General features: G+C 36.7%; 1 protein-coding gene across 2 annotated transcripts in view; it reads left to right on the top strand.

Moving 5' to 3' along the window:
• The window catches only part of LOC109540419 (poly(ADP-ribose) glycohydrolase), a 29,536-nt gene extending 19,272 nt beyond the window's left edge, over positions 1-10,264 (top strand). For both annotated transcript variants that reach the window (XM_048663839.1, XM_048663842.1), the window contains exons 9-11: positions 3,737-3,965; positions 8,964-9,145; positions 9,751-10,264. In XM_048663839.1, coding sequence (XP_048519796.1) covers positions 3,737-3,965; positions 8,964-9,145; positions 9,751-10,194 — 855 coding nt within the window. In that variant the 3' untranslated portion in view covers positions 10,195-10,264. The remainder of the gene's footprint in view (positions 1-3,736; positions 3,966-8,963; positions 9,146-9,750) is intronic.
• The last annotated feature ends 1,092 nt before the right edge of the window (positions 10,265-11,356 follow it).

Raw genomic sequence — 11,356 nt, 5'->3', positions numbered from 1 at the left:
ATGTAACTTACTCAGATAGTATCTTCATGTCAGGTACCAGGCACAAACTTCTTGTTTCTTCTTTTCAGGTCTTCAGATAGTCAATAAAGTATTAAAATACACGGTAATAAACTGATCACCTTTGACTATCCTGTTCGCAGCGCCAATTAAATAAGTTGGTATTGAAATCAACTTTTTTAAAACAATTTTTAATTAATACAATTTACAGAGTGAGTGTTTATAATATAGGAGCAGCAACAATCTGCTTATAAATGAAAATTAAGTCTAAAGTCTGTCTGCTGGGTAGCGGCATTTATAGGGGGTTGTTATCTAAATGGCTATTCAATCGGGTATCAAGGTCCAAGTTCCTTAATTTTAATAAAAAATTCAAGAATAGCCATTTGGTATACAAATGGAAAAAACAATATTTTCTGAATTTTACATCAGTCAAATAACCTCCGCTTCGATTTATGCATTCTTGCAATCGATCCTGGAAAGATTGCATAACTGTGCAGCAAATTGATAGGAATTGCTGCAATCTCGTCTCTAATTCGTTGTTTGAGGCTGGGATTGTCCTGGGTGGATCAATTTGAAAAACTTTCGTTTTAGGTGCCCCCATAAAAAATAAGTCGCAGGCTGTGGGGTCGGGAGACCGAGGAGGCCAATTCAAATTCTGATTGCGACAAATAATGTGTCCCAGAAGCAAAACATTCAATGCATTTATTGATATTTTTACAGTGTTGCTTGTGCAAAAAAGTGTGTTTTTGTTCGAATGCGAGCAAGATGTGATGTGAAAGTTCTGAATCATTGCAACAAATCGCTTAGAATTAACAGTCAGCTCATTTTCAGCCTCATCCTTTGCCTCACTTTTTGCCCTTTGCCTGCCATTGTAAACTAATGGCAGGCCATGACCACACATAACCAAAAGGTGACTTTCGTCCCCTCCACTTTGTGACGTTGTGTCAACTCCACCCCAAATCTTCCCATTTTATTGCCGGGCCCTGTATTATTACTAGACATAGAAAAGTTTTTCAATCCGCAAATATGTTGGTTGTTATAGAAAATTGACAAAAGATAACACGAAGCAAAAAATAAGAATGCTTGGATAGCGGGTTTGGGACTGGGTTCAAAACTCTTTTTATCTTCTAAAAATGGCCAACGTTCCAACTCTTCATTCGGGTGTTTCTCAAGGCTAGAAAGACAGATGAAACGAAAATTAATATGAAACCTCAGAGCTCTATGCAGTCAACAATTTGTTGCTATTATTAAAATATTTCAAAGTATGGTTAGCAGCGTTGTTATTATTGCGCACTTGGCAATCTAAGCCAATCACAGCAGCCTATTTTCGGTCTATTCTTTAACACTGAGGAATGCTAGACTACTCCAACGGGTATGCTTTTGTGATTGATCAATAATTAAAAAATTCAAAATGTTTTAATAGAATTATTGACCAATTGTCTATTGGTGTGAGCAAGTGCAAATTTCGAGTTATGCACTTCTCATATGATCTCAGGCATCTCTAAGGCCGGTTTCGAGCTTATTGGCTCTCGCCAGCTAGACTAAGCCTGAATAAAGCACTTCCTAAATCTGCAAAACAACAACAAAAAATCGAAAAAAACCCAATTTTAAATTCTAACGACATCAATCTAGCTTGGGAAAAAATCAAGAATAATATCAAGAATTCAGCAAGGGAGGCACTTGGAGAACGAACTATAAAAGTGGACCCAGTAATCAACCACAAGACACCATGGTTCCGCCCAGAAGTCTAGGAACAGTGCAAAGGAAAAAAGAAAACCCTACCTAAAATATTGTACTATGCGAACGCCAGAATCATATAATGAATATAAGCAAGTTCGGAACAAAACTAAAGAATTAATGAGAAAAATCGAAAACGAGGAAATGTTCTCCAAGCGCTTGGAAGGTGACTACGGGCATCAAAAGCAGATATGGCGATTCATAATATTGCACAGAAAGGGGGTAAATGAACTGCTAGAACTAACCCACACGAAAAAGGAAGAGTGGATCAGATATTTAACCGATCTGTATAAAACGAAAAACACGGCAGACGAGCCTACCGCACCAGAAATAAATATTAACGAAGATGCCATGGTCAATACATCGGACGTAGAAACCGCTCTACAGAAACTAAGAAATAGAAAAAGCGCCGGGCAAGACGGTATACAAAATAAATTGCTCAAATACGGTGGGCAAAGACTAACAGAAGAATTAACAACGTTAATACAGAAAATTATATATCAACACAAAATCCCAGATGAACGGCGAACCAGCACTACTGTGTTAATGTTCAAAAAAGGGAACAAGAGGATACCATTAAATTATAGAGGAATAAACCTTTCGATCGATAAGATCGGGAAGATCTTGCACAGACGCCGTGTTCGTATTAAGACAAATAGTCGAAAAGTCGATTGAATACAACCAGCCAGCGTTGATATGTTTTATTGATCTAATCAGAGCATTTGACCGTGTCAAGCTGAAGACGTCCTGCATCTCCTTTACAACAGGCAAATCCAACACAATCTGATTAAAACCCTAGAGAACATATATACAAACAATAAAATACGAGCGCAAATAGAAGGAGACCTTACAGAACCAATACCAGCGGGTGGCGGTATTCGTTTGGGAGACTCCCTGAGTCCTACACTTTTCAATTTAATAATGGAAGAAATTGTTCGAAGTGTTCGAGGGCTAAAGGGATTCAAAATGGGGGATGCAGAAATCAAAATAGTGTGTTATGCTGACGATGCCGCTCTCATTGCAGGAAGTGAAGATGACTTACAAAGGTTATTACACTTATTCAACCTGACAGCTCAGTCTCTAAATATGGAAATATCACCGACCAAAACAAAGTGCTTAACAACATCAAAAACCCCTCTAAGATGCATACTGGAACTTGACGGTAAAGTAATCGAGCAGAAAATGAAATTTAACTACCTTGGTGTGGAATTTTCCGGCTTTGGGGTTATTGAGCCAGAGGTGAGAGATCAAACAACAAAAGCAATTAGAATAGCTGGCTCTCTAAATGCCATATGGTGCAAGAAGGGTGTGGGAACGGACACTATCGGATCGAGGATCTACAAAACCGCCGTGAGGCCGGTGATAACATATAACGCAGAAACCAGGCCAGAAACAGCGAAAACCAAAAGACTCCTAGGGACAGCTGAGATGGAAATACTCCGTAGAATCACCGGAAATACACTGCTGGAAAGAGAGAGAAGCAAGGATATCAGAACAGCCTGTAATGTCAAGAACATCAATGAATGGGTAGCAAACAGGAAGAAGGAATGGAATGCGCACATAAGCAGGATGGACCACCGCAGACTTGTCAGAATCGCTCGTGACAACTCCCATTGGGCGCCCCAGGAAACGATGGAGCGACAGCCGCACGCAAGCATGAACGATAATTGAACAGGCGATTTGCGTAAAATCAAGAATGAAGAAGAAGAAGTAATATGCACTATTTCGCCGATGTATTTTGCAACGGTGCGAAAAAAGTGCAGTATTGGCGGGTGTGATTATCAGGCTAAATCTGGATTGAGCTGTAAATCAGCTGGCTGACGAGAGCTATTAGGCTTGAAACCGGTCCTAGGGGTGCCTGAGATAAGCAGATCTTCAAATCTGCACTTACTTACATCAGAAATTCATGACGGCATTTACGGTGTAAAAAGTTTTATTGGTGTTCGAATTATATAATATTGGCATTGTATAGTTTATTATTTATTTAGAACGTTTGTTATAGGCCTATGTCGGGTTTAGCACTCGAGAGAACTGTAACGTGGCCCCCGTGGCTACTGGAAATTGGGGCTGTGGAGCATTTCAAGGCAGCAAACAGCTTAAAACTCTAATTCAGCTTATCGCGTGCAATGCAGCAAACAGAAACTTGGTTTACTATTCTTTTGGCGACGAGGAACTGATGGAAAGTTTTTATAATATGCATCTGTTTTTGGGAAACAACCAAATTACAACAGGTTTGTTCTTATAAGTGTTGATATGTATTAATGTAACACCAGTGGCGTGCTGTGAAATTTAAAAGAAGGTAAGCAATTTTTTAATACACTTTACCTACGACCACTACTTACAGTGATACAAGAGACTACCAACCATCTTACGCAAGTCAGTTACATTTTACGCATTGTAGATCAAACGCACAGTTCTCTTACGGTTAATTTCTGTCTGACCGCCAATTAAAATTGCTAAATTAGTAAATTGAAACTGAGCTGTTAATAAATACCTCTTTATAAAATATTAAGCAACACTTTAGCACCCCCAAATGTTATACAAATAGCAGATAACTTGTTAGCTTACTTCCAAGAATTATCATATAAGATGAAAAACCTCTTTCGATTTGGTCCTTTTATTCTCCGTTGCGAACAACAATTAAAATTCATCACAATATAAACATTGCAACTTATACCAAATTACTAGTAGACCAAGCTTTATGTATTTAAAAATGCTTTATCGTGACAAAAAGACTGGTAGCAAACGAATTGTGCGATTGAGCGAAATGAGCAGATGAATAGGTATGTGTTTTCCACTCGCATTTCCGGTTCACATGTTAGTTATTAACAATTTAGTGCAAAAACGCGATTTTTGTTTATAACTTTGAAACTAATGAAGCAATCGGAATGTCTCTACGAGATGGTTTCTCGAAAATAAAAATATCTACAACATGAAAGGTCGAACGCCTCAATCGGATAATTAGTTTCTGAGAAATTCAGGAAAAGCCGTCAAATTGGGCGTTTTTTTCCAAAATGTATAGCTCCGGCATTTTTTGAGATGGAAAATTTGAGCGGAAGTAGTGATTATAATGTTCTTTATATGTGCCAATGTCGGGTTATAAGTTTTCTCAAAAATTTCAAATTATTAGTTTTCTGAAAATTGCGATTCAAAGTTTGCAGTTTGTCTTTTCACGGCCGACCTGTATGCCTAACCGTAAGTCTCATTGTAATTTCAAAAAAACTTTTGAAAAGTTGACATCGTGCACTACAAAACGTACATTTCAGTTTTTCGATCAGATACCTGGAAGCATGCTAAAACCATGGTAAATTTCGCGAATATCGGCCGGGGGACCACCTGGCGCGCAATAATGCCTCCCTCACGTGCGTATTTAATCCATACAACTGGTTATTCTTTTTTTTTTAATCCTTTTTTAAAAAGTGTGACCAGCGCAAGTGGACTTGGCTGAGTCCCGACGATGTTACGAAGAACCAAATTGATTTTATAATATAAAATAGAAAGGATATAATACAACACCGTGCTAAACAATTTCACCGTGGGCAGTGACCATCGTCTAGTCCGAACAAAAATTGTAATCAACACAAGGAAAAAATGAGAAAATATTATATCTGGAACACGTATGCTTAAGCAGAACCACATTTGTCATATAGATGTCTATAAAACAATGGTTACGTCTAATCTACATGTTGAAAACATAAATGAAGAACACATAAACGTTGAAGACCTGAAGAAACAAATTATCCATACGATACAAAAAGCCAGAAAAGAAAGCTGTAGTAAAGTTAGGAAAGGGGAAGAAAAATTGAGTACAAACACATTAAATATGTTGAAGTGTAGAAGGGAAGTGTTGGACACATATACAATAAACTATACCTCCTTAAGACAGCTAAATAAAGACATCTCTAAAGCTATTTGAAAAGGCACATATAACACATCACAGGTAGAAAAAACGATTGAAGAAAATAAAAGCATGAAGGTACTCCGAGACATACTAAATTTGGGCAAAAGAAACATCTAGAAGTTAGCAGATAAAAATGGGAACATTGTAACGAGCAGGGAGGAATTGCTTAAAGTAGTGACGGATTTCTATTCAGAGCTATATTCAAACCAAGCTGAGCCACTAACCCAACAGCAAATACCAAAAGTCCAGAACTTGAGATTGGAAGATATCCCAGAGATTAAGTCAGCTATAAAAAATATGAAGAATAACAAATCGCTTGGCGATGATGACAACAATTGAGTATATCAAGGAAGGAAGATCAACTTTGCTATATGTAATCAGAAAATTATTCATTCACTGCCTGCCTACTAAAGAGTACAACACCTTCTCAATGGGAGTGCTGTCACATAATTATGCACAAGAAATGCCAGTTATCGACCAATAGACTCACCAACAAACTTGACAGCTACCAACCCTGTGAACAGGCTGGCTTTCGTTCTGGCTATAGTACTAACGACCACCTACAAGTGATAATCTCGAATACAACAAACCACTGGTGTTGATCTTTGTAGACTATGAAAAAGCTTTTGATACTGTGGACCAACATGAGATGCTAGAGCTATATAGCACTCATAAAGAGCATCTATGACACTGCCACAGCTCATGTTAGACTCCTTACCGATACTGACAAATTTAATATAAATCGTGGAATTCGACAGGGCGGTACTATCTCCCCTAGACTGTTTAATATATTACTTCAATACATGTGTAAAAGAATAGATTGGGATGATATGGGTATTAATGTCAACGGTGAAAACCTCAACCATCTCAGGTTCGCCGATGATGTAGTTTTAATCTCAGACCGTATTGACAATGCCAGAACATCTCTTGAAAAACTCCACCAGGCATCCGGACAAGTTGGGCTAAAAATCAACATATCAAAAACTAAATTTATGACTAATCTAGTAGTATCCATCAATATACCCTTAGATGATAATGAAGTACAACAAGTGACATCATATAAATACTTGGGCCACGAAATCCGAATAGACCGGGATAATCAGACCTGTGAAATCTTTAGGAGAATATGTTTGACATGGGCAGCATTTGGCAACCTCAGAGAATCATTCAAGTCTGAACTCCCCATATGTATAAAGCCCAAACTTTTTAACCAATGTGTCCTGCCAGTCATGACGTATGGAGCCAAAACCCCAACACTAACTAGGAAATCGATTAATAAAATAAGAACAACACAAGTAGCAATGGAAAGATCGATGTTGGGGGTATCACTTAGAGAAAGAATACATAACAGAGATATACGGCTCAAGACAGGAGTTACAGATGCAGTAAAGAAAATATCCTCTTTAAAATGGAACTGTGCAGGTCACGTTGCGAGAGCTGGAGACGATCGAATGGAGATCACGATGTGAGGCCTATCGAAGTAGAGGACCACCCCCCGACGAGATCCGAGGACGGACGACTTAAGGAGAAACCGAACGAACTGGATGCAGGTCGCGCAGAATAGGCATGAGTGGTACAGTTTGGATTAGTTTGCGAGAAGCCTAGATTCCACAGTGGACGCTATAATGGGCTTAAATAATGATGAACTGGTTATTCAGTGCTTAAGGGCACTCAACTTAATATATAAAAAAAATAAATATAAATGTATTATTCACACACAATAAAATAAAATAAAAACCATCAAGATACCGCATAATTTAACACTACATACAGTATTTACTAAAATAGTATAAACTGAAACAAAACCATTCTGAAAGATTTCAAATATTGAAAACACTTAAAACAGATATTACTATCAATTATGTGAATAAGAGATTATTCATGCTATTTTTTGACTGCTGGATTTTCGCAGAATATTTCAAGGAACGCTAAATGCTGAAATTTTCAAAAGGGTGTAAGGACTGAGTGAGAAAAAATCGCTATACAGAAAAACCGTTCTAACTCTTCACAAAATGAAAAAACATAAATTCCAATCATAGGAGACTCTTCCTTAGAACGCCTAAATGATTTTAACATATTAAGCGTCGAACTGTACATTACCAATTCGAAATTTTCATTAAAATCTATCGTGGACCCATCGAAAAATTTTCACAGAGCTGGAACTTCTTAGAACGGCCGTATCAAATGTTATTAAGCGGTTCAAGCAATCATTAAATGTTAGCCAAAAAGTGGATTTACACGCCTACAAACGGTGAAGAAACTTGTCGGGAAATTGGAGAAGAATCATAGGTTATCCAATCGGAAACAAAGTAGTGGAAACAAAAAATGGGCAATAAAGTAGGTTGCAGTGAGGGCACCGTACGTCGAACCCAAGATGGGCTTCAAGACTTCAGACAACACCAGACAGAAATGCAAATAAGAATATGGAAGCCAAAAAAACTGGCTCGAAAATTGAACACTAATTATTTCCAAAAAAAAAACGATTGCTGTCTGGTGGATGGCGAAACGTACATCTTGTGACTTCTCCCAAATTCTGGGCGAAGAATTTGTCAAGAAAAGTCAACTTTCTTTTGGCCAAACTTGGCTTCCTGTCACTACAGTAAGAGAGCTGTATTGATACCAATTGAAAATACCAAAATACCTGATTGAAGCCCATGATATTGGGTCTTGGTAAAAAGAGCTTTGGAAAAAACGCCGAAACGAAAATTCTGCCTCCAGAACAATCAACAAAGCTACCGATTTAGCTAAGTCGATGATGGAAAGAATTCCAGAAAAATTTTAAAAAATTCTTTCAACACAAATTATTTCAGCTTCATTTTTTTTTAATTATTTGTAATATCATCTTTAAAACGATTTTTGTTTCGTTAGAATGTTGTCAAAGGTTCGTAAGTTATTAAGGTTTTTGTATGTAGCGATTTTTTCTGATTCAGTCCATAGGTTACCTACCTAATGTAATTGAGATGGAAACTTAAACTGACTGGGTACCACATTTACTTTTCCTTTTTTAGCTTAAGTTACGTAACCGAGTTTTACTCCTTTGCCGACACTTGATTCACCGACTCGCGTTTCGATACATATTCTACCATCTTCGGAGAAAGATTAAAACTCAATTCTGTTTAAAACTCCGTTACAACATTTTGTGAGCTTCATATATCTTGGCTAAAAATAGCTATTTTGATAATAATTGCATTCTTGCTCACTGTTTAACAGCCACTGCTGAAATAATTATGAAGTTATCCATATTAAAATTTGCGTTCAGTTGATACTCCTGAGCAATGCAAACACACTTAGTTGTAACATCCAATTTGAAAATTAATTTTGGTTTTAGCCCAGCTCTGGAAGTTCCTTGGTCAGTTTGCCCATAAAAACTTACCTGAAGATAAGTTATACTCGTTTATCCAACAAGCGTACTTTGATAGTAAGACGCAGCCAGCAATAAGTAGTTTTTTTAGTAAAATTACGCCAAATAATGCAGCCTCTATAACCCCTTCCACGTCATTTCAGCACAAGGTAAGTTTAGGAATGTGGTTGAATTGGATATGGATGTTTGAGATGGATTGGAATTGAATAAAAACTAGTTACAATTTAAGGGCATCGCCAAATTGGCTCAGTTTAGGGTTGTTTAAGATAAATCTTTAACAACTTCTCCAGGATGTCTAGGGTTGTTTTCACTTTAGTTACTATGTTGTTATTTTATGTATTCATGTTTTTCTGCATGATAAATAAAATATATTATTATTGAAATTTAAATATAAATGTAAGTTTTAAAACCAATTACCTTGAGTAACTATTAACTTGGTACAGCCTATTGAATATCCGTTTTTTTGTCACGTCAATAAAGATTCCAAGATATGTTAGATGTCGAACAAATTTTTTTTGACGTTTCCACATCACGTTCCCGTAAAAATTAACATTTCACGTGGAAAACATATTGGATAAATCGTAATATTTTCTCTCGTATTGATGTCGTGGCTAGCCATCTGTATAGGACCAATTAATTCCGTGTTTATCCACTTTTTTGTCAAAACTGCTATTTATATTTTATTTCATATATTATAATCACTCAATAGAATGTACCTACTCAAATCGTATCATTAATAAGAAATAATTTTTAGTTGAGAACTAGATCGGATATACCAGAAAAAGAAAGAATAACTAACGAAAGTATGGATTTTGTTATTGAAACACCAATCTTATCATCATCGTCATCATTCGAAGACATAATTCCTTCAAGTCAACCAAGTTCTCCATCTCGGAGGAAAATCGTTAAATCGAAAACTGGTACATCCGCCGAAAGTATAATAAAGAAGTTACCAAAAACTGATATTGGAGAAATATTTGATATGTTGGATGGAAATGGGAATCAACCAAATAAATCTGAATCAAAAATGGATGAAGCACACTGCAAAGGCTTTTCGATAACTGGTCAATGTGACACACCAAATACTAAAGAGTCATTAGTCGAAGGTAAATCTGAAAAAACTGATAATAGCTCTTCAGCTGAGATTGCACATGCAAAAAGAACAATTAGAGATTATTTTACTAGGGCTGTTACATAAACAAATTTTGGGAGTAGCACGATTTTTTCTACTGCAGTAATATACGCAAATTAAAATATATTATTTAAAAGTGGAGTTTGAATTTCATGAATAAAACCAAGATTTAAAAGGTCATACCTATAATATACGATTACGTAAAATGTAATTTAACAATTCCGGAAATATTTCGCATAAAGGTTGACTAGTGACACATACATGTAGGCTGATAAATCATACATGAGTTCTGTGACATCTGCTGATGCGCCTCGTGGTGAATCATGCGATAAACTGCTAACTTCCTGGACTCTTCCCTATATTTTTTCCACCCTTAAACTAATAGGGCGTCACGGTACGAGGGTGGTTCGGGCATAGATGAGCTAAGTGGGTTAGGGGAACGGTCAGGAAAAAAGTATGGACCGGGCAATCTCGAACTCGAAGGAAGCTTGCACTGGAGTCACACAGCACTGCCACAGAACATCCTTCAGGGGGATGTTCTGGTAACTTTGGACCAATGGGAGAGCGCGCGGGAATACGTCACAATCTTGCCATTTTAAATTATTCAATCTTTTAACGTTCAATCAGCCGACATTTCTAGAGTTCGGTGCTCGTAGTTTGGGGTTTGTTCTCATGTTTTAAACGCCCAGAGCGTTTGCATTGAGTATGCAATTAGCTGGCATTTCTTTATAATTTTCAATATTGTTTTGTTCTCTTAAATGTGCAACAACGGAACAGTGGACATACTTGGGCCCGCGTTAACTGATAATGGTTTCAAAACCGAAGCGTGCTCAGGTTAGCAAATGATTTGATTGACAGAATCAACTGTTTTAAACCGAGAAGCGGTCAGAAAGAAAATTAAAAGGTTAGATATTTTCATTTGTATAAGCTTGTGCGATGCCTAAAAGTTAATTTGATGATATTCAAAAAACTATTGAGCAAGTTTAATGAATTTAAAAATTTATGAAAATAAAATGATATAACGGAAATAATATATAATTTGATGAAGATCAGTTACACAAGGAGAGGTCATGGTTTATCATTTGATATAATATTTTAAATCATATTTTATACTGTTTTCAAGAGTTTTTATGAAACCAATTTTCATCCCGTTTCAGCTAAAACTTCGTACACGTGTATAGATGCTAAATTAAACATTCATTTTTTTCAAAGGTAGAACGTGTGTTAA

Source organism: Dendroctonus ponderosae, unplaced genomic scaffold (genome assembly GCF_020466585.1).
Source record: "Dendroctonus ponderosae isolate FM_Combo_2020 unplaced genomic scaffold, Dpon_F_20191213v2 Dpon_F_20191213_1, whole genome shotgun sequence".
Taxonomy (NCBI): Eukaryota; Metazoa; Arthropoda; class Insecta; order Coleoptera; family Curculionidae; genus Dendroctonus; species Dendroctonus ponderosae.
The sequence above is the reverse complement of the archived record's forward strand: the minus strand, read 5'-3'. Positions and strand labels throughout refer to the sequence as shown.